Raw genomic sequence first — 24,743 nt, 5'->3', positions numbered from 1 at the left:
ACTAGGCTTCAAATCCCTGCTTGGCCATAGAAACCCCCTATATGATCCTGGGCAAGTTCCATTCTCTCAGGCCCCTTCTACAGTACCATATAAAATCTAGATTTTCTGTTTTGAACTGGATTATATGGCACTGCAGACTCACATAATCCAGTTCAAAGCAATTAATGTGTATGATCTGCTTTGATAATCTGAATTATATGGTGGTGCAGAAAAGGTCTAAATCTCAGAGGAAGAAGGCAAGGACAATCCCCCTTTAAACAAATCTTACCAAGAAACCCCCGCGATAGGATCGCCATAGGCTGGAAAAGACTTGAAGGCACGCAACTTCACACATCAGTCAACAAATATCACCATGTGGCAGAGACTTTCATACATAAAGTAAGCAGTGTGTGCATGTGTGCTCTCTTGAATGTACCCTGCAACACTTTCATTGAGAGATCTCAAGATTTTATTTTGAGGAGAGAGAGAGGGGGGATATATACTGCCTTATATCCCAGGAGCTGATTCCAGATTATTTGGCAATGTAGGTAAAGGTATAGGCTTTCCCCAGACATTAAGTCTAGTCATGTCCGACTCTGGAGGTTGGTGCTCATCTCCATTTTTAGGCCAAAGAGCCGGTGTTGTCTGTAGACGCCTCCAAGTTTATGGGGCTGGCATGACTACATGAAGCGCCATTACCTTCCTGCCGAAGTGGTACCTATTGATCTACTGATTAGCATGTTTTCGAACTGCTAGGTTGGCAAGGCTGGGGCTAACAGAGGGAGCTTACCCCGCTTTCTGGATTTGAACCACCGACCTTTTAATCAGCAAGTTCAGCAGCTCGGCAGTTTAACATGCTGCACCACCAGGGGCTCCGGTGTAGTGTACACTCATATAATCCAGTTCAAAGCAGGTAATCTATAGAGTAGTGTAGATCCAGCCAGAGAGTGCATAAGTCTACTGGCATTTCTCTCCAAAGTGAATTTTTGTATTTTCGCTAGCTCGGGGACCCAGTGGTGCCCGGGTTATTAGAAGAAGTTATTGTTTTGGGATGTTAGATAATATCACTGAACTTAGTCCAGATCCATCATTGATTGGGTCCAGTGCTGTCTGAAAAAGGGTGAATTACAACTCCAGATTCCCAGGGCCAGTATACTCTGCCAGTATTCGCAGTTGGCCATGTTGGGTCTGTGTGCCAAGTTTAGTCCAGATCTGTCGTCAGCTGGGTTCAGGGCTCTCTGAATATGGGTGAACTACAACACCCAGATCTATGATCAGCCACTCCCAAACCAGGCCTGTATGCACAGTTGGCCATGTTGAATCTGTGTGCCAAGTTTGATCCAGATCTGACATCAGCTGGGTTCAGTGTTTTCTGGATGCAAGTGAACTACAACTCCCAAAACCAAGGTCCATTCCACTAAACCCCTGCAGTATGGTAATGGGCTTCTATGTGATAAGTTTAGTCCCAGTCCATTGTCAGTTGGGGTCACAGTTTCTCTGGATGTAGGTGAACTATAACTCCCAAAATCAAGGTCTGTTCCCACTAACCCCTGCAATATGTTCAGCTGGTCATGGGGCTTCTTTGTGCCAAGTTTGGTCCCAGTCCATTATGTGTGGGGGTTCCACACATAGTGAAGGTACTAAGTCCCATTATCCGTGGCAAGTTTGGTTCAGATCCATCATTGGTTGGATTCACAGTGCTCTCTGGATGTAGGTCAAGTACATGGTGAATTCCCCCCAAACCTCTTCTTCAGTTGCTGATCCATTCCTCTGTTAACTGTGTACCATAGGAAAGGGAAGGAAAGAATTAAGGGAGAGGAGGTGGGCAGGGTCATGCAAATTAAGGAACCCTGGCATGTCCATTCTGGAGGGAAAAAAACCAGAACATTTAGGATAAAATTGTCCCCGCATGAAAGCCTTCACTTTAGTGGGGGGCAGAATGGTGTTTGTGGTGGACACTGACAGGGTTTGGGTTACATGTTCATGGTGCTCACTATAACCTACATGTCAGTGGTGGGAGAGCCATTGGTGTCTCCTGCTCAGTGGGAACTATAGCTATTTGTGGAAGTGGGAGGCTGTCTGTATAAGTCAGTGATTCCCAAAGTGGGCATTACCGCCCCGTGGTGGGCACTGCAGCAATCCAGGGGGGCGTGATGGCCACAGGTGCATTTTTTTTGTATTACCTTTCTATTCTGAGTTCAAAAAATAGTTTCATAATTTCAAACTTCAATGTTTCTAATTTACATTTTTATTTACTATATGTTACAAAACAAGGTAGAAACATTAATACAGTAGAGTCTCACTTATCCAACATAAATGGGCCAGCATAACGCTGGATAAGCGAATATGTTGGATAATAAGGAGGGATTAAGGAAAAGCCTATTACACATCAAATTAGGTTATGATTTTACAAATGAAGCAACCAAACATCATGTTTAACTACAAATTTGACAGAAAAAGTAGTTCAGTATGCAGTAATGCTATGTAGAAATTACTGTATTTACGAATTTAGCACCAAAATATCACGATTTATTGAAATCATTGACTGCAAAAATGCGTTGGATAATCCAGAATGTTTGATAAGTGATTGTTGGATAAGTGAGACTCTACTGTACATATATCTTTCTGTTTAATTGCTATTAAAATTTTAAAAATTAATTTCCAGGGGGTGCCGAGTAATATTTTTTTCTGGAAAGGGGACGGTAGGCTAAATAAGTTTGGGAACCACTGGTGTAAGTGAACACCTTTGCCACATACACACATTCACATTTTTCACTTTTATTATGTGAATAGAAGATAGAAGATATATAGATAGTTCGTTATTTGTAGCCCGCTTCTTCACTGGGACAAAGTGCTTTGGAATCTGGTGGAGTCTCCATCTCTAGGAGTTTTTAAAGCAAAAGTTTCATGGCCATCTGTCAGGGCTGCTTGGATTGTGTATTCCTACATGGCAGGATGGGATTGGACTGGATAGCCCTGGTGGTCTCTTCTAACTCTACAGATTCCCCGCTTGCCATTAATGAGTTTTTCAAGTTCCCCTTCTAATTAGAAAAGAACAGCAACTAGTCAGCCTTTTGCAGTACACACAAACCAACTGCCTCCTTTGGATGACACAAATGGCCTTTGCAAGCTTGACAACAGACTTCTTTCTTTTGGAAGGCAGAGTGGTCTGACTGGGTGACTGCTGTGAAGGGCACTTTAGGAGCAGCCAGGCAGCTCTGCTCTTCCTTTTGCAGCTTGTGCAGCTTGTTCTTCTGTTGCTGCTGCTGCAGGAAAACTCCCCAGGAAGTTAACTCTGAGACAAGCCCTAATCGGGCCATGTGATCGCTGTGTACCGATTAGGTGGTTTGTTCTGGCTCCCCTTAGGCTAAAGGAGAGAGAGGATGGGAGCCCAGCATTGAAAGCATGTGACAAAGACATATTTACAGCACCCTCTAGAACAGGAGTCCCACCGGGAAAGAGAGGCAGCTCTGAGCAGCAGCGCCCAGCCAGCCTGCGCCCTGCCAAGGTAACAACAAGTGCTTCTGCCTGCTTGGTGTGTGCGAGTGTTTAAAGGGCAAGCTGGCCCAGGGGAGGGTGCCCACAGGCTTGGCCACTGGGATTGGCTTGTGGAGGGCAGCCCAGGTGGCTCTCCAGGTGGTCTGGCTGAAGTTTATTTCACTCCTGAGGAAAAAGTGTGCACCCAGGTCACTGGAGGGCTTCACTTGGATTGTCTGCCACCTTTCTGTAACAATTGCATAGGCAGGGCTTTGCATGTGACAGGCTTCGAAAGGTCTTTTCATATTGGTACGTTTGAGGACAGATTTCTGGTTTAAGATAATGGATAGGCATGAACGGAGATGGCTGTTCCTGGAGGAAAAAGAAGACTTGTTTTGCAGCTTTTAGGCTAGCTCTACACTGTTGAATGATGCAGTTTGGAACTATATCATGCAGTTTCAAATCGCATTATATGGCAGTGTGGATCCAGCCTTATAGTTCCATCCCTTCAGGGGATTTATAATGTATTCACACTCTACCATATTATTGCACTGGTTTTCAACCTTCCTAATGCTGCAACCCCTTAATACAGTTCCTCATGTGGTGGTGACCCTCAACCATAAAATTAGTTTTGTTGTTACAGTAGAGTCTCACTTATCCAAGCAAAACGGGCCGGCAGAAGCTTGGATAAGCGAATATCTTGGATAATAAGGAGGGATTAAGGAAAAGCCTATTAAACATCAAATTAGGTTATGATTTTACAAATTAAGCACCAAAACATCATGTTATACAACAAATTTGACAGAAAAGGTAGTTCAGTACACAGTAATAATGTTATGTTGTAATTACTGTATTTACGAATTTAGCACCAAAATATCACGATATATTGAAAACATTGACTACAAAAATGGCTTGGATTATCCAGAAGCTTGGATAAGCGAGACTCTACTGTACTTCATAACTGTCATTTTGCTACTGTTATGAATCATAATGTAAATATATGATATGCAGGATGTATTTTCATTCACTGGAACAAATTTGGCACAAATACCCCATACGTCCAAATTTGAATACTCTTGGGGTTGCAGGGATGATTTTGTCATTTGGGAATTGTAGTTGCTGGGATTTATAGTTCACTTAGAATCAAAGAGTATTCTGAACTCCACCAATGATGGAATTGAACTAAACTTGGCACACAGAACCCATGACCAATAGGAAATACTGGAAGGGTTTGATGAGCATTGAACTTGAGTTTGGAAGTTGTCATTCACCTACATCCAGAGAGCACTGTGGACTCAAACAATGATGAATCTGGACCAAACTTGGCACAAATACTCAATATCTCCAAATTTGAACACTGGTGGAGTTTGGGGAAAATAGACCTTGGCATTTGGGAGTTGTAGTTACTGGGATTTATAGTTCACCTACAATCAAAGAGCCCCTTGAACCCCACCAACGATCAAATTGGGCCGGACTTCCCATACAGAACCCCCATGACGAACAGAAATACTTTGCTGACCCCTCTGAACCCCCCTCACGACCCCCCAAGAGGTCCCGAACCCCAGGTTGAGAAACGCTGTATTATTGTTTGGAATAATACTACTGATTTCTTACTGCTCGATAAACCCCAAGGTTGTTAACATAACACCCTTCTCAAATGGCATTTCTGGAAAGAAAGTCTTTGGCCACCATCTGCACTGACCATATAATGCAGTTTCAAATAGCAGTATTGGTGGGGCTTTGTGAACAGATGTTGATATATTTCTGCCTGTGTTTGCATCCCAATTCTCAAGGATGTGATCTTGACAACTGATCAGACTGGAGAATTAGGCCCCTTTTACACTGCCATATAAAATCCAGATTTGACTCATATAATCCAGTTAAAAGCAGATAATCTGGATTATATGGCAGTGTAGAAGGGGCCTTAGTTTTCAGCTCCATGTGAGCAGTATCAACTTAGATAGTACTCTTATGAAATACTGTAGAAGGCCCATCTTAGAAAGCTGGCCAATTTTTCAGATATATTTAGAGCCCAGGAACAAGGAAAATAATCCATAACTAATATGTCGCTCAATCCAGCTTCTGCGAACTCTTGCTTGTTAGGTAAGATTGGCAATTCAGAATGGACTTGAATCAATTTGAATGTTTTTAAAATTAATCATCTGATGTTCTGAGGCTTTCTTGGGGATTCCATAGGCTAAACATACCTATTATATTATAATATGGAATTTATCATTATTAAAATATTAAATTTATATTATTTAAAAAGCATGAGAGTCTCAATACCACTTTACATGCTGTGCTTCACCAAACTACATATACCAGGATTCCGTAACATTGAGCCATGGCAGCCTGAGAAATGTGAGAAATCCAGGTTATTACTTGAACTAATCTACCTAATCAGGTAGCTTTCAGGTTTAAACGCTGCTTTTACATGTGGAGTGTCAGAATTCCCATACTAACTTAGTTTGTCACTGTCTTTCTTCTGTTTAACCTCTGCCATTTAAAAACAGAACATACAAATTAATATTTTTGCTAAGGTTGGAGTTCACTTAGAAAAAGTCTCCCAATATTAGTGGGACTCATAAGTACACACAAGGCCTTGACTACATGTGACTCATTTGTCCACAGGCAACACATTTTCAACCCCACCCATACTTCTTGCATGATTCTGAACTGGAAGCAAAATGTAGGGTACTTTGAGCTCCTGTGCAGTCCTGAACCTATTATTTCTGTGTCTTCCTTCTATATGTTGTGTGTGTGTGTGTGTTGGTCTCCTTCTATGTGGGGTTATGCCTGATGTTACTGCTCCATGTGGCCAGATGCAGATCAATCAGAAGCATATCTTTCACCTGTCAATACCAAGGTGCAGCCTGTTTTATCAGGCTCACAAAGTTTACATTATGTGGATTAATATCTTTAGGATAGGTAGTAAAAGCTCAGGCTTACCATGTTCACATATTCAAGAGTTTCGCTAGAATTACTCATGAAGCAATTCTTACTCATTAATTGGATGTACTATACCAGGCATGGGCAAACTTTTTTTTTGCCTTGGTGCCATATTGTGGGCTTGGCCAGGAGGGCCGGGCTGGGCCAGGTGGGAGGGTGGCCCAGCACACACTGGGTGGGACAGGCCCAGGAAGGGCCTGAGAGAGGGAGGGACCGGGAGATTATGGAGCAAGGGCCCAGGTCATCCTCAGATTGTCCTCCTGGCATAAGGACAGGGATGCTCACCCATCCTTATGCCGAGATGAAAACGATTGCCCCAACCCTCCTCCCCAATACACTTCTCTCGATCTTCAGGCTGTCCTCTCAGCATTATGCCAGGAGAAGGGCAAGATAGGCAACGTTCGAGAGTGCTCCAGAGGGCTCTGAACCACTGCGTGCCTTCCTCAAGCCATCCTCCTGCCCTAAGTACAGGGCCGCTCGCACCATCCTTATCTTGGGAGACAGGCGAGACACATGGTTGCTGAGAGTGCTCCAGAGGGCTCTCAGCTGCTCCTTGCCTTCCTCCCCCGTCCTTTTTGCTAAAAGGACAGGGAAAATGAAGAGGGCCTGAGGTAGGCACCCAGGGGATTGATCCGCCCCCCAGGCCTTAGTTAGCCCATGCCTATACTATATTATACTGTAGTGTGGAGGAAGTCAAGTGGTGGCTCAAGAAATTTCTTTTGAAATCTTCATTCTCTCATGAACTCAATAAGTGACCTTAGACAAGCAAGCAAACATTATGGAGTGTGGGACTAGGATTTGGGGGACCCAATTTCAATTTCCCCACTGAGCCACGAACACCAACATTCAGGAGAGTCACATTTTTTCAGCTTGACTTATTCTACGGGATTTTTGTTGTGAGGGAAGGATGGGAAGGAATAGAGCCATCTACGCCACATTAAACCAATTGAAAGACAAGTAGGATGTAAATGCAACTACAGCCAGGCCTCTCATTCACTTGGAATAAGGGCGCAAGACTCCTGCCAAAATGGGAAAACACAATTTTTTATCCTTCCCATTGACTCACTTCATAAATTAAGGTGTTGTGCAGGAATTGATAAATGGCATTGGCAAGCCTCCAGTTCTTAGGTTTCGCAGTCCAACAATGTCTTGAACATGTGAAATAAACTTCCCATACCATTGAAGAACTTGCAAGTATTGAACAAAACAATATATTCAGTAGCCATCCCACACTTTTATTGCCTTATTCTGGTCATTTCCTAAAATATGCCAATTAGTAAATGCCTGCCCTCTCCCTCCAACTGTCCAGGGATTCATGATTCTTTCACATAAGAAGACTTAGAGCCCAAATTAAACTGGTAAAATGATTAAACCTTAGACCATAATTTGGTCTCATCTCAGTGCATTAGACTGCAACTGCCGCCTATCCCATTTGACATAACCAGAGGGGTGTTTCTTGTTGGGAAATTTATTTCACATGTTCAAGACATTACTGGACCGTGACACCTATTATCCTTCTCCATTTGTTAGGTTACTTAGGGTTGATTGGAATTGCAGCACATTGCTTGGCTTCCTCCACTTATACTCATGTATAAGTCAACCTTATGTACAAGTCAAGGGCTTGAACAATTTGGATTTAGATATGACCGATGATTAATTTCAAGGTCATTCTGTGGAGTGGGGAAGGGGCCAGCCCTGCCGTTTTCCCACCTAGAAGTGGAGTCACAGTGCTGAGTAGAGGTAATTAATTGCTTTTAGGTTTCCCCAGGATTTACAGTGCTAACCTCTTGTCTTTTGCCACTCTGCTCAGAGAAGAGAATGTTTCCTTTTTTTGATAAAAGTTAAGATCCAGTATATACATGGACCCGTAGATAAGTTGATTTTCAACATAGGTTGATTTTCAAACAGTATATACAGTACAGTAGAGTCTCACTTATCCAACATAAATGGGCCGGCAGAACGTTGGATAAGCGAATATGTTGGATAATAAGCAGGGATTAAGGAAAAGCCTATTAAACATCAAATTAGGTTATGATTTTACAAATTAAGCACCAAAACATCATGTTATACAACAAATTTTACAGAAATGTAGTTCAATACGCAGTAATGCTATGTAGTAATTACTGTATTTACTAATTTAGCACCAAAATATCATGATATATTGAAAACATTGACTACAAAAATGTGTTGGATAATCCAGAACGTTGGATAAGCAAGTGTTGGATAAGTGAGACTCTACTGTACTTAAATATAGTAACCTGAATGGGGCTGATCAGCCACCTTTACTCATATAACACAGGCATACTCAGATTTAAAAAAAAAGAAACGTTTTGTTAGACGAAGATTATCTGATCCCAATTTTATTGCCTCTATAAACTGCAGGCTTGTTTTTAAACTGGAGAAAAAAATGGACAGGAAATCAGCTGATAGTCATGCTGAATTCATTTTCCTTCTTATATAAGGGTGTTCTTCTTGGGTGTTGGCTGAATGCTCCTCATTTGAAGTTTTAAAATTCCATTAAAAGGATTTCTATGTCTTAGCAATTTTGATTGAGTAGGAAAATATATGTTTGATAAGATTACTTCAAATATCCAGTGTTACCATGAGAAGTGATTCCTTTCAATTTATCCTTAATCTATTCATAAATGCTTGTATTTTGTGGAATTCTGCAGATTTTAAAAGATGAAGACATTAAAGTTACAACATGCTATATTTACTTATTTAGTTTCATCCTCAGTATTCCTACGCTGTGGTGGGTGTCAGAAGTCCAGTATTTACTTTTTCATTTACCTTTTAAATACAGACGGCACACCAGAAGAGAGAGGGAAAATGCCTGCTATATATTTGTTTGGAGATAATTGGTCTGGCAACCATAAAGGTCTTTCATAAGTCTCTTTGTTGTGAAAATTTATTGATGTACTGTTTGGGCTCACTGATGCAAAACTACTTTCAAACCAGTTGGCAAAAGTTGATGCTTCATTGGTTTCTTAGCTTATCAAAGTTTTACCCTGTAGTTGACAGGCGAGTTCTGTTTTGAAAAATGTCTAAGCAGAGTCTCACACTGAAAATTCACCAAGAAGATGCATGGTTGTGTTATGACAAGAGGGAAAGAAGAGTAGTAATTAAAGGATATTTACAGAAGAATAAAGACTCTCCATCTAGATGCTGAGTAGAGTGTTTCTTGATCACTTTCTCAGTCAACCATGCGTAATTGAACATTTGTTTTGTAATTAAACATTTGTTGTTGTATTGGAAGTCCTAAGGCAAGGCTATCACTGGGTTTCTAGGCAATATTTGTTCAGAGATGCCTTGCCGTTGCTTTCATCTGAGGCTGAGAGTGTGTGACTTGGCCAGGATCACTCAAAGAGTTTTCACAGCCAAGGAGGGATTCGAAACTTGGTATCCAGGGTGATAGTCCAACACAAAAGTGTTAAATCTTGGTATCTTTTATTAATGGAACGTAATTGATATTAATCTTACAGAAAGATCTTCATGACTAAAGGTTTCTGAAAAGAGAGAGCGAGAGAGAGAGAGAGAGAGAAGGACTCATAAGGGCAATGAGGCAGTTGCCTCGTGAGCTGATATTCTGTATGTGGGCTGATGGTAGGTCAGTCTGCTGAAGGTGCTGAGACATTGGTTTAGTTTTTGCTTTTCATTCATGCTTCCTGGGGCAGACCTACATAACCTATGGCCCTCCAGGTGTTTTGGACTTCAGCTTCCAGAATTCCTGACCATTAGACAAGCTGGCTAGAGCTTCTGGGGGTTAGAGTCCTGAACACCTGGAGGGCTACACATTGTGTAGACCTGCTTCAGAGGATCCTTCTTTTACAGCTCCATTCTGTAGCCTCAGGGAGGGGGAAAGAGCATGTGTTTTGTTTTATTTCACTGTAAACGTCATACTTGCAAATGCAACAAATGCTACTTTGACGTGGAATTCCTCATTTTCCTTTCTTATGGGAAAATAAAACACTGAATATTTTGAGTGTTTTTCTTTTTAGTGACAGAAACTCTTTCACTGAATTTATTTATTTATTTGCCATATTTATATCCCTCCTTTCTCTATCCCAAAAGGAACTCAAGGTGGCTTACAAACGGAACTTGTGCAGTGTCTTGGATATAAAATACAAACATGAAATAGAATTATTAAAATTGAAACAAACATAAAACATAATTAAAATACATTCCAATATAAACACGTGTCATCCAAATACAAAGTCTACAGCCGTTCCATAATCCATTGCACGATTTCCAGGTAAAATTATTGCACTGTGCTATTTATCAAAGACCTGCTCCCAAAGCCAAGTTTTTATTCTATTTCTAAAGGCCAGGAGGAAAGGGGCTGATCTAATATCTCTAGGGAGGGAGTTCAACAGCCCAGGGGCCACCAGTGAGGAGGCCCTGTCTCTCGTCCCCATCAATCGCACTTGTGAGGGATGTGGGATCGAGAGCAGGGTCACCTCAGAAGATCTTAAACTCTGAGGTGGTTCATAGGGGGAGATACGTTTGGACAGTTAGACCAGGCCAGAACTGTGTAGAACTTTATAGGCTAAAGCCAGCACTTTGAATTGCTTGGTAGCAGACTGGCAGCCAGTGGAGCTGACGCAGCAGAGGGGTTGTATGCTCCCTGTACGCAACTCCAGTGAGCAATCTGGCTGCTGCCAGTTGTACCAATTGAAGCTTCCAAACAGTCTTCAAAGGCAACCCCATGTAGAGAATGTTGCAGTAATCTGGTTAAAAATAGTTACAACATTTGGTCTTCCAAGTGTTTTGGGTTTCAGCTCTCAGAGTACTAGACAGTTGGCCAAGCTGAGTGGAGCTCTTGGGAGTTAAAGGCCCATACACCTGGAGAAGTATAGATTGGGAACTACTGATATACAGTAAATGTTAAGGAAGCAAAGGGGCCATATTTTAATAGTACCATAGACTCATAAAGCTGTAAGGAACTATAAGGCCTCTCTAGTCCAACCCACTTCCAGGCAGAAATACAATGCTAAAACCCTAGTCATTGCCGTCCAACCTCTGTTTCAGGACCACCAATACATTTCTAAAAAGAATAATGTATGAAACAAATTAGGGATGGGAAGAAAAACTTGTCAATGCTGTGTGTGTGAGAGGAGGGGGGGGGAGAGTGAGTGAGTTTGTGTGTAAGGAGGGTTGAGGCTGTTTTTCTTCCCGGGATTTTGCATATACAGTAGAGTCTCACTTATCCAACATAAACAGGCCGGCAGAACGTTGGATAAGCAAATATGTTGGATAATAAGGAGGGATTAAGGAAAAGCCTATTACACATCAAATTAGGTTATGATTTTACAAATGAAGCACCCAAACATCATGTTTAACTACAAATTTAACAGAAAAAGTAGTTCAGTATCCAGTAATGCTATGTAGTAATTACTGTATTTACGAATTTAGCACTAAAATATCACGATGTATTGAAAACATTGACTACAAAAATGCGTTGGATAATCTAGAATGTTGGATAAGCGAGTGTTGGATAAGTGAGACTCTACTGTATCTGGTTATTCCTCCCAGAAGCATCAATCAGCATGATCAATAATAAGGAGTGGGAAGAGGAGTTGTATAACATGTTTGAGATAATATAGATTTCCTCAGTCTTCTCTGCATCTTCTCCCTGTTCCTCTACGCTGCCAGAATGGGAGTCCCACAAAGTCCATCACACAACTCAAGGCAACTTTTGGCATGACTCTGTGGGGCTCCGTTTCAGCAATCTAGAGAAATGGAGCTCAGAGTGCCTTTTGACACAAAGCAGGGGGAAAGACAGACCTCTATGGAGAAAGGACGTGGGATGGCAGAAGATGGAGGGAACAGAGTAAGACAGTTTGCTACACTGTCCCACAATGTCCTCCACTTTCCCTCTCCTCATGTTATGGGGTCCGTAGTGACAATTCTGACCAGAGTGTTTGACAATGAAATTTTAAGTTGCTTAATGATTTATGGCAACTCCATTCATTTCATAGGCTTTTCTTGGGAAAGGAATTCTTAGAGGTGGTCCTGCCAGTTTCTTCTTCTGAAACACAACCTCTTCAGCACTTGGTATTCCTTGGTGGTCTCTTCTCCAGGTACTAATCAGGACTGATCCTTCTTAGCTTTCAAGCTCATATGGGATCTTTAGAGTATTCCTCTGATCAGAGTAGACACTCCTAGTTGTTGTTTTTAATACTAATTTTTATTGAAAGAAAAGATAAACCATAATACAGCTATGATAAAATGGGCAAACAAATTGTAAAGTTATACTTTTAAAAAAATCTACTGTTTTTTAACACTACTATAGTACAACAAAAATCCTTACAAATGACAACACAAAGAACATACAGTATAAACACAGAAATAAAGCAAACCAATACACAGACATAAAGCAAACTAGTTGAATGGTGAGTCAAAAATAACTTCTGTTCACCCCATTGGGGTTATTGTATCGAAACTCTCAAATTGATTCTGAGTCTTGAGTTTTTCATGTGAGAGGAGATTACACATATTCTTAAGTGTGACACATCCGGGTAAGATGCAGATTTAAGGATACCCCCAAAGTATGACTTCGCAAACAACAAGGGAGGAAAAGCAATATAATATTGTTTGTGTTCTAATTATGTGACATGGCAGCTACCAATTACATTTTCTATACCCATTCATCTTCCTTTCTTCCTTCTAAAACAAAAACCATTTGTTTCTCTTTGTTAGTAAGAAAAACATTATGTTTGATTACAGTGGAAAAATAAATATGTTATTTCCTTCTGCATTGTTTATATTATATTCCAGAAAGGAGGGATGAAACCATTAACCCCTTTTCTTATACAATACAGTTGGCCCAAATATAACACAAGTTTGTGTTACACAGCTTTACGTTTACACAAAGACCCACTCTGTGGAGAAAGGCGAGGCAAGGGGGTTCAGGTTGCCAACTCTTGTCTCCTGAAAGCAACCCCCTCCCTGGGTGCCAAATCTGATGGGTGTTATATATGTCCCTTTTCCAAGAAAGGAGTTAATCCAGAAAGGTGGAGCTATGTAATCTGACAGTGCTTCTACATACTGAGAAAGGGAATAAAATCTTTTGTCAGTAGACACAGTAGCATTTCTGTCCAATGAGAAAGAAAACAGATTCCTTTCTAGGCAAACAGAAGCAATGTGTGGACTCGTTTCTTGGCAGAGACAGATGTTTGCACAGTTGGTCTTCCCATCAGATTCAGCACCCAGGGAGTGGGGTACTGTTTGGACCTCGGCAAAGGCATACTGTGGCCCAATATGTGAATCTTCCCTTTTGTTGTTCTCTTATCTGTGGGGCAGCAAGTGACCAAGAAGTGAGAGACTGGACAAATTTCAGTGAAATGCCACCCAGGGGGAAGGGTTCCAGATATTATATGAAAATCATATTATGTGAATGATCCCAGATGGGATTCCTTATATCAGGGGTGTCGAAACCATTTTCATCATCTGCCACATCAGCCTCATGGTTACCTTTGAAGAGCTGTTGAATCTTTGGACAGAGAATCAATGGATACAGAGGGCCAACTATAATTTATTTACATAGTGGTTCCCCCAATTTGGGTCCCCAGATGTTATTGAATAGTAACTTCCATCACTTATGATTATCTGCCAAGAAGACTGGGGATAATGGGGATTGCTACCCAAAAGCACCTGTAGCTAAGAGACTAGGGAAAGATTAAAGGACATTTTAAAGTCAAGTTACCATATCAACAAGCCTTATATCTAAATCCAAACCCCATTATCCTGACTAAACAGAACAAACTGCATCCTTTAGGGATGTTACTGTATGACCACTCCCATTAGCTCTAGTCATGATGTCTAATGATGAGAAATACAGGAGTTTAGTCCAGCATCTGGAGTACCACATAAAATGATATGATAGTCCACATTTGGCCTGCAGACATTGCTTTTGTCACATGTGCCTTATGTAATGCATGAACCTACTGTAATTGGGCTCAGTTTAAATGAAACTGTATTTTTGTTTGTTGATAACGACTTAGATTCGGACACATTAAGTGTCCCGACATATATATGTCTCAACCCACCATGACTTTTTCCCTCCCGTTCTGCCTTTGGAAAAAAGACGGGGCTAAAAAGGAAGGTTTCTGCATGAACTACACTGAGCAAAAAAAAAAAAAAGCCTGGATATTTCTGGTTTGTAGCATCAGCAGACTGTCTTGGCAAATCCTTTGCCTCTTCTTTGGCAGCCTCATGACGTTTATTTTACTAGTGAACTTCCTGTTGAAGAAATATCCAGGCTTTTTTTTTTTTTTTTACTTCTAGGGAAATAATCCTACACAGTTTTAAGCCTGTCTAGTAATCAGAAAACTGGATTCTTATAGAAGTCCGCAAATAAAGCATTTATTGTTTTTATGCTGTAGAAGATGCAGCATGAAACATTTAAAAAATTAAACATTTGAATCTAGTTAAAATACATATGACTCACACTAGAAATTGTTTTTAAAGGTCAGATGAATAAAAGGACATTTGAGAAAATCATAAAGATGGAACCAGGCCCTTCTATTACCTAGATGCCTGTGCCAAAAACGCTCTCACTACTGGTCAGAGGTATTCAGAGGAAGACATATCAAAGGGATCTCATGCAAGTACATATGGGAGAAAGCAGTTTTTTAGTTATCCTTGTCCCAAGATGTTTTCGTCTTCAGTGCTTAAAACCTTTGGCTATGTGCATAGCTCTCAATGATGCAGTATTATTAGGTGTTAGAAAAGCCAAGAAGTTTTCATCATTGGACTACAACTTGAGTACCAGGATTTGAAACTCCACTCACCCATGGAAATCTACTAGGTAAATTTGAGAGGGGGCATCTTCCACTCCTGTTTTTTATTATTTTTAAACAAAGTAGGAAACCTGTGGGCCCCGAGATGTTTTTGTCCTACAGCTCCTAAGAGCCCTTGCCAGTATAGCCAATACTGAGGTGTTATGGGAGCTGTAGACCGAAAACACCTCAAGGGCCACATGTTCTCATCCCTGTTTTAAAAGACGATGCAATTGTCCATTTATATAGGTAAAACAGGAAGGAAATTAAGCAATTCCACATCAAAGCTGTTCTAAATATTGAAGACAGAGAATTCCTCAAAATAATATGTATGCCCATGATGAACATATATCAGGAATTATGAGAAAACTTATTGATATACATAGTGACAACACTCTGGACTGATAATGCCATTGCACACTACTAAAACTTTTATTTCCCGTACATGTCTACTACCATTGTTCACAAACTTTGGTTTTCCAAATGTTCCGAACTTCAGGTCTCAAAAATTCATGATTGTTGACCAACTGGTTGGGGCTTCTAGGAGCTGACATCCAAAACACCCAGAGGATCAAAGTTTGGGAACTACTGATATAGAAAAACATAGAGGTTTCTCACTGTCATTTGTTACAGAGAAAAAAATCTGCTTATTCTGAGCAAATAACACAAGCATGTTTATGGAGTTCCTACTATAATGAATGGCAATGACCTTCTCATAAAACATTATGATACAGGATATATTCAAATACTGAAAAACCTTCCTGGCAAAGATAAATATAGTACTGAAGGAAAAATAAACATTGCCAAATGGATGACTACTTTCAATTAAGAATTGTTTCACACAAATTGCTTTATTTCTTTTCTTGATTTTCAGGTATTCATCTTTCTAAAAATGGGAAGAAAACTAGATCTTTCCAAACTGACAGATGAAGAGGCCAAACATGTTTGGGAAGTTATTCAACGGGATATCAATCTGCGCAAAAAGGAAGAAGAACGTTTAGAGTGAGTACCTGACACATGGAGACATGGTTTCATTATTATTATTATTATTATTATTATTATTATTATTATTATTATTATTATTATTATTATTTACCCACCACTCCTCATGACTCAAGGGTTACAACATAGCTAAAAACCCATAATGGTTATATAAAATACATGTATTAAAACATATTTCTACAAAATACATATTGAAATACACAGAGCAAAGGTTAGAGCAGAAGACACGATTTTATAATTCATGATTAAAGCTGGCTGAGTAGGCCTGCTGGAAGAGATAGGTTTTCAGATGGTTTTAAATTCCAACAGCTCATTTAACTGTTGAAGCTCTTCTGGAAAGTCTTTTAGATACTGTTTGAGCTAAGCGAACTTGGAAAACCATGGACCTCCCTTTTATTTTCCTCAAAGATAAAGAAAGATTGTGGGATGTATATACTCATGTATAAGCCTAGTCGTTTTAGTCAGAAATTGACAAAAAAAATGAGGTCAAAAAGGAAAGGAGAGAGCTTAGTCCATCCTAGTGGAATGTAAAGGAGACACTGATTCCTTCTCTCTCTGTCACGGTTTCACTTCTGACCTTCTTGAATTCCTGGTGGTGGCAATGGCCCAGGCCAGCTGACCCCCGAGTTTCATTGGCATTTTCTCTTTTGAAATGACATCCAACTTATCTATGCATCTTAGCACAATTAATAATTTTGGCTCCCAAAATCTGCCCTACACTTATACATGAAGTCGACTTATATACGACTATATATGGTAGTCTAAATTAGGTCATTATGGAAATGGTTCAAATTGTAAAAAGGCAGTTTTATTGAAGTGTAAATGAATTTGAATAATCAAACATATTTTATAACATAAGTAGTTGCAGTGTATGGGGAAAAAAGCCCAGAAAAGTAGGATTGGAGCACGAGGTTCTGGAAATGGCCTAGTTAAATACTGCACATTGATACGTCTCCATTTTGTATATAATGCTGGATCCATAAATTTGGTCTTTGACTTCTTCAAGACTATAGTGGAAAACGCAGCTATGCAAACAGAATCTCCTAGGTTTTTTGCACTTAATAACTAAAAGGTTGACGATTTTTACATCAGTGTTCAGTTAGCATGAGAATAGATCTCTCCATTTGTACTTTTGGGAGTACTGATGAGCTTTTGCAAAGTCTGGACTTAACTAACATCCATAAAGTTTTGGGAAAGGAGTTGGAACTGAATGAGGAAGGTCTTAGTTGAGAAGCCTCAATGTTTTCCAATTGCAGGATCTCTAGTTATATGGACAGTTGGACACTTCAGATATTGTCCAGTGATGGCATTATTTTGACAGAATGGTGATATCTAACAGAACTGAGAAGGATTGTACCCCTCTACTCTTTAACCCTATATAGACCCTATATTTGAAAAACCTCCCAGGAGTGATGTTCTTTTTGTTTATCTTTGGTTGTTGCTTTTAGTTGGAGGCAATGCAGAAGGTAGGGGCCTGGTTAAGATGTTGATGGATAATAAATAAAAGGCATGGGATGAAATCAAGGGAAGTGTGGCAACAAACAGATTTGATTTAGAAAGAAGTATGCCCTATTGGTGATGAAAGATAACAGACCAACAGCAAGGATGTTAGGGTAGAGGGAATGAAATAGAGATTCTTAGATCATCCCAAAAAAACTTGTAATGAAAAGATAGCAGAATTATCATTTTGATATGAAACAATGATGGCATCACGTTTCAAGCATAATTTTGAAAACAGAATGACCAGAAGCTGTTGTGTACACATACCTGTTCATTTTTAAGCCGCCTCATCTGTCACTAAAAAAAGTAAACCTAAAAATTGAAGTTAATTCAATTTATCCATCCCAAAGGGTCTGTTTCAATAATTCTAAGCCCATCTCCATTCATGTTCCTTTCCTTACAAAATATGCTTGACGAGTTTGTGTATCAAAGTTTACTGCATTTGTATATTGTTCTTTCTGCTTTCTTCCTAATATGCAAGAAGAGAACATGTTATTATTCAGTTATATGTTTTAGATATATGAGTTTTAGAAGGGAAAACCCCCACACGTAACTGGGTCAGGGGAGTTATTTATAGAACTTGATGGCCACCGGGCCATTCCATCCAAGGGGACCCTTATATGTGTCTACCATCGGTTTGAAGAACATCTAAGATCAGAAAGGCAAGTGAAGAGTAGGGATGAAGAGAGAAACCAAATCTTCCTGTTTGTGCTTATTTAAGCAATCCCTCGTTGTTCGGGTATGATGACCTTCCAAGTTTAGTGTCTTGGCGGTGGATGCGTAGGTGACTGTGGAGCCCTATTCTTGACCCGCATGTTCTTCCACAGTGAGGACAGTGGTTTCCAGAGGAAAGGTGGTCCCAGTCAGGGTTGGCTTGACGGGCCTTCATCTTGGCATGCTTCTCCCTTTCGCCCTCCATTTGTGCCTCTTCAAATTCCACAGCACTGCTGGTCACAGCTGACCTCCAGCTAGAGCGCTCAAGGGCCAGGGCTTCCCAGTTCTCAGTGTCTATGCCACAGTTTTTAAGGTTAGTTTTAAGCCCATCTTCAAATCTCTTTTCCTGTCCACCAACATCCTGTTTTCCATTCTTGAGTTGGGAGTATAGTAATTGCTTTGGGAGATGGTGATCGGGCATTCGGACAACGTGGCCAGTCCAGCAGAGTTGATGGCGTAGGAGCATCGCTTCAATGCTGGTGATCTTTGCTTCTTCCACCACACTGTCACGACCCAGGCTGCAGAGCACCAATAACCATACACAGAGGCCAGAATCTAACTAATATCTTTATTAAGGAAATATATAAGGTTAATAAAAGCAAGTGTAGGAAATAGTTCAGGAATAGACCTTTCAGGGAAGGTCAAAATTAGTCCAAAGAAACAATGTCCAATATGAAATATTAAGGTCCAAAGTTGTAATCCAATAACCGAAACACTCACTTCGCCAAGCGAAGTGAGGGGAGATGACAAGGTCCTTTAGTCCATGAAACTTGAGCAAGGCTAGGAAATAACTTGATGCTTGGAACACAAGGCTTGAACAAGGCAACAAGAAACGAGGAGCAAAAACAAGATCCGTGGAATTTACTTGGCAAGGTCCGGAAAGCAAGGCAAGATCCGTGGAAGTAAACAAGGCTGGGAACGGAGGCTTGGAAACAGGAACAAGGCTTGGAAACAGGAACGAGGCTTGGAAACGGAGTAGCTGTCCACACACGCTACTCCAGTAGCTGACGAATTGACTCCGCAAGATTCCAAAAGGGGCAAGGAATCTAAATAGGGCCTCGTTTCCCACCAGAGAACACTTCTCTGGGGAAACCAGAAACGAAAGTCAATCTCTGTGTCCAGATGTATGACTCCCTAAATTTTCTCATGGAAGCAGGCTTAATCATCAGAATGCTTTGCTGCGATTCTCAGGCTTCGGCGATTAGCCTGCTGAACTCCTTTTTGTTGTAGATAATAATTACGGCGAGAAAATGGGGGAGATTTTGACTCAGGGCTTGTTTGGCAGATTTCTGGAATACAAACCTCCTGCAGGTGCAAGGGCTCTAATTCAGGCTGGGAAAGTTCCCTTTCTGGCTGAAATGGTGGAAAACCCAAGTTTTCCTCTTCATCTGTCACAACAGCACTAGGAACGGGACTACATGGCCCATGAGTCATCACACACACTGACATTTGTCAGCCTGTCTTCCCAAGAAATTTGCAGGATTTTTCGGAGGCAACACTGATAGAATCCTTCCAGGAGTTGAGTGTGATGTTTGTAGACAGTCCATGTTTCAGTCCATGTTTCGCAGGCGTATAATAGGGTTAGGAGGACAATAGCTTTATAAACAAGCACTTTGGTATCCCTACGAATGTTCCAATCCATTCTCTGCTTCATTTGGAAAAATGCTGCACTGACAGAGCTTAGGCGGTGTTGTATTTCAGCGTCAATGTTGATTTTTGTGCAGAGGTGGCTGCCAAGGTAGCAAAAATGGTCAACATTTTCTAATGTTACTCCGTTAAGCTGTATTTCTGGCATTGTCTGTGCATTTGGGCATTCAGTGGTATGAAAAACCGATCAATGATTAATAGATATTCAATTGTTCTCCCAATATCTAGATTAGAGTAGGGTAGAAGCAAAATACAGATAAAACACTGGATAATATGCTGGTTTATTGCAATCTGTGTTTTGAATATTATAGTATATGTTATAGAATTTAATTGTTCTTAGCTACATTTAGTGGTGCAAGAGAAAAATATCATGATTTAAAAATGGCTTCCTTCCACACATCTTATAGCACAAGAACCAATAGACGATGCAAAATGTGTGTTGTCCTTTGGATAGAGCTATCAGTGGAACTTTTGTACCTTTTTATTTTAAATGCCTACTTTACAATTAGTCTTTTTTGCATTTATTCTGGGATACTATTTTTAAGAATTCAAGTTGCAGAAATTGTCATTTGTCTAGATAATTCCAGTTTTAGTATAAGACATTTCTAGAAGTTCCATTAAAACTTTTAATGCACTTGTTATCAGAACTGTAGCGATAGCTTGCCGGATATTCTGCATTTGGAGAGCAAAGGCAAATGAACTGTCTGACATTGAATGCTGCCCAGTTTCTATTACCAATGTGATATCTCAGTTTATATTTGAGATAGAAAAGGTAACATTGTTTCCAAATCTTAGGCCAATATAGGTGCTGAGAAATCCTGTTCAAGTGCTTTTAATTGTAATTATGGAGAGGCTACTTCTGACCTTCCAATGTTGACTTTCTCACATTCAGCGAAATACAGTTACTTGTCTGCCCTCAAACCTTCCTGTTCAGTGTAGGAAGATTCACTGTGATAATAACTCTTGGTGCAGGCTGTTGCCCTCCTTATTTTTGACTATGAATGCAAGAATTCGGTCAAACATCTACATCAGCAGGTATGTGGAGAAACAAACTCCCCCTAGTGACAGCTTCTAGACAGACCCCTGTTTCTGTGGGGGAAACATTTCCAGCTGGACTACAATAACTGTTGCACCTCAGGTTAGCTTCACCTTGCTAAAGACACCAGACTGCACACAGAATGTAGTCTTTTGTAGTTTATTAGGAAATAGACAGTAAAATAGTTCATAAAAGGTAAAAGTTCAGTTCCAAAATATAGTTACAAAACAAGGCTGTAATCATCAAATCCATAGAAGCATAGGCATGAAACAAGGTCCTTTCAAAGGAAGCCAAAGTCCCAGCAATGAGAATATATCCAGGCTATGAGGTAATACAGGAATGCAGACTTGATACAGGAAACAGATTTGGTTCTTGACTCTAGCTAAGAAGTTGCTTTTGACAAAGATCTCTCTTTCAGCAGACTGTTTTAATAGCATAACATGAAGGCATTTCTTTGCCCTTTGACCTCCCTCTTATTTGCTATTCGGAGGCTTCTACGCACCCCCCGAAATTCCAGCCAACTAGCGCAATCGAGCTCAGCGGCCTCATTGTCAAGGCCGTCAAGGCCACTGAGCTCGTTAGTGTTATCAGAGCTACTCTCCCCTTCTGTTTCTTGCACCTGAAAAACATCATCAGAAACAACCTAATTTCTTCCCATGGGAAAAACTCCCTGCTCTTCATCTCCCACAGCAGGAACACTCTGCACCTGAATCCCATAATTCCCATCAGAGTCATCTTGAAACTCATCCTGAATCTAAATCCCATCATTATGCACTTGCATCCCAGAATCCTCATCAGAGTCACACAAAGGCAAAGGCTGAGTCACAACAACAACCATAAAATTGTGGATATGACTGAACACCATTAAATTACCTGACTTCTGGTCCTAGCATACCATAGAGATATGTTAAATGGAGGGATAGTGATATCCTCTCTATGAGTTTATTATGTCTTCCAAAGAAACCTTACAGTAGTTTAGGGGGAAGCATGCCAGCAATATTGTAGTATAAAGGTCTGCCAATTAAATTATGTTATCTATTCCCTATGCAGAACACCAACATTGTGTAAATATGTGTATCAAAGGCCAGTGTACATGTCTGACAAATTACGTCCATCATCCCTGCACACATCATTAACAGGATGCTGGCCAGTGTATTTAAGTTTATGTGCCAACCTGCATTTACCCCCCGTGATATATTCCCCCTCAGTTCAAATATCAGAATTGTATTTTGCAGAGAAGCTCCCAGTCAAGATCCATTTGAACGAAAAATGGACATCCAATAACCTTTTAAAAATACCTGGTGATCTAGAATGTCTTCCAAACATGGCCTGATTGTAAGATCTTGGAAAATTTTGGAAGTATAACACATCACAATGTAGTCACTGGAAACAAGTCTTTATTTTCCTTCTTGCCAGAATTTAAAAAAACGAGTTCTACCAATCTATTCTATACCACCCACTATATACTCTAGTAAAACTCTTACCCTCCCCCGACCAGATTATATTCCAACATCCCCAGCTTCCAGGTTCCCATAATAGCCAGGCCAGGTGGCCCTTATCTCTCTTCCAGCTTCTCTCCTTGTATCTCCCTCCCTTTCCTCCATCCTTGGTCTTTCATGTCAGGATGACCAGTCAGTTGATTCTTCTCACACCTGAGTTGGCATCCCTGATATTACTCCCCACCTGAAAGAAGGGTGCCACCTGCAGGGAACAGACCAACAAGAGAGAACAACCTCTAGGCTTGTGATGATAAGTCTGGGTGCTGGTATGTGTTTGACATTGACCCATTTGGGGTGCAGCGTGCCTAACTTCCATTGTACTAAATACTGTATTTTCCCATGGTATTTCTGAGAATCAAGGATAGTCTGGATCTCAAAATGGGTGTCCGCCCTCACCATGATGGGAACGGGCTTGTCTTTCCTTGGCTGGCACCTCATTGAAGTGCAAGCAGGTTTAAGCAAACAGCAATGGAACATGGGTAGACCTGCCGCCACGTATGTGGCAACTCCAGGTGAAAAGCCACAGGATTAATTATCTTTGAGATAATTATCTTTGAGATAGAACAATAACAAGGAAGGGTCACATTGTCACTCAGACATTTGATTTACTCGTGGCTTTAGACCAGTCATCTTCTCAGTATGATCTACTATATGGGGATATTGTCAGAACAAATGGAAGATTGTGCCCATCACCCAAGTTCCCAAAGGGAAGGTAGGATAAACAAAACATAATGAAGTCTTCCGCCTTCAGAGCCGGCCCTAGGTATTTTTCAAGTGCAGGCGAACAGAATTTTGGCGCCCCCCCCCAAATAAAAAAACCCAATCACTGAAAAATAAGCGAAAATGTTTGATAATAAGGAGGGATTAAGGAAAAGCCTATTAAACATCAAATTACATTAAGATTTTACAAATTAAGCACTAAAACATCATGTTTTACAACAAATCAACAGAAAAAGCGGTTCAATACCTTGCGGAGGCAGGCCGGAGGAGACAGGAGTTGCCTCGATGGCGCCCCCAACAAGATGGCGCCACAGGCAACTGCCTAGTTGGCCTGGTGGTTGAACCGCCTCTGTCCGCCGTGGCTATATGTTGAGAAAGTTGTTTAGATAGCTTTACAGTATCTGTTAGTATAGGCATTCCCCGAGTTACAAACATCTGATTTATACATGTATTTATTTATTCTCATAACGGGGGCGAGACAACAGGAAGTGAGAGAAATCTACCCCCTGGAAAGGGAAATCACTCCTGAAAAAGTAATAATGGGAAAAAGGTGCAGTTCCCTAACCCAGCTTTGTCTGGAGTAATTGTACCTCATGGGACATTTTTCTAATGAGCCCAAAGGTTTTCCCATTTTCCCTCCTAGCAGTGTTTCTGTCCTTTTTCATACCCTGCTTCACCTGTATTTCCACAGCCTTTGGAAAACTTTGTTAAACTAAATGGATTTATAGCTGTGAATTTTTTTGTGTTATAGCTGTGGTGGCGCAGTGGGTTAAACCGCTATGCTGCAGAACTTACTGAAAGGAAGGTCGGCGGTTTGAATCTGCGGGACAGGGTGAGCTCCCATTGTTAGCTCCATCTTCTAACCTAGCAGTTCAAAAACTTGCAAATGTGAGCAGATCAATAAGTACCGCTTCAGCAGGGAAGGTAATGGCACTCCATGCAGTCATGCCAGCCACATGACCTAGGAGGCCTCTAGGGACAACAGTGGCTCTTCGCCTTAGAAATGGAAATGAGCACTACCCCCAGAATCAGACTTGACTAGACTTAATGTCAAGGGAAAACCTTTACCTTTATCTATAGCTTCTACAAGTTGAAAATTAATCCTGTACAGAAGTTTAGACCTTAAGTTTGGTTCAAATCACTTTTTTGAAAATAGAAAAAGAAATTGGCTAGTTAGGCAATTCTGTGACTTAGGACCTCATCACACAAGAGCTTGGTCCTACTTTAAATCCACTTTAGAGACAGGGCTTTAAACAGCCAAGCTAGACAGGTCCTGGGCCTCACCAAACTATAAACCCCAGAATTCTGCAGGAGGCAGAAACCGGATTCAAAGTGGATTCATGCTCTAGTGTGATGAGGCAGTCATAGACCAAATAAAATCTGATTGAACCTATATAGCTCTTGAACACTTCCCATATGTCCCAGGCTTTTTCTTCTATA

The 24,743-nt window shown here is 40.7% G+C and overlaps 1 protein-coding gene across 2 annotated transcripts in view; it reads left to right on the top strand.

Moving 5' to 3' along the window:
- The first annotated feature begins 3,236 nt into the window (after positions 1–3,236).
- mlph (melanophilin) overlaps positions 3,237–24,743 on the top strand; it is an 86,594-nt gene continuing 65,087 nt past the window's right edge. For both annotated transcript variants that reach the window (XM_008114609.3, XM_008114600.3), the window contains exons 1-2: positions 3,237–3,487; positions 16,060–16,187. In XM_008114609.3, coding sequence (XP_008112816.1) covers positions 16,078–16,187 — 110 coding nt within the window. In that variant the 5' untranslated portion in view covers positions 3,237–3,487; positions 16,060–16,077. The remainder of the gene's footprint in view (positions 3,488–16,059; positions 16,188–24,743) is intronic.

The sequence above is a fragment of the Anolis carolinensis genome, chromosome 1 (genome assembly GCF_035594765.1).
Source record: "Anolis carolinensis isolate JA03-04 chromosome 1, rAnoCar3.1.pri, whole genome shotgun sequence".
NCBI lineage: Eukaryota > Metazoa > Chordata > Lepidosauria > Squamata > Dactyloidae > Anolis > Anolis carolinensis.
This window is presented reverse-complemented; position numbering and strand designations above follow the sequence as displayed.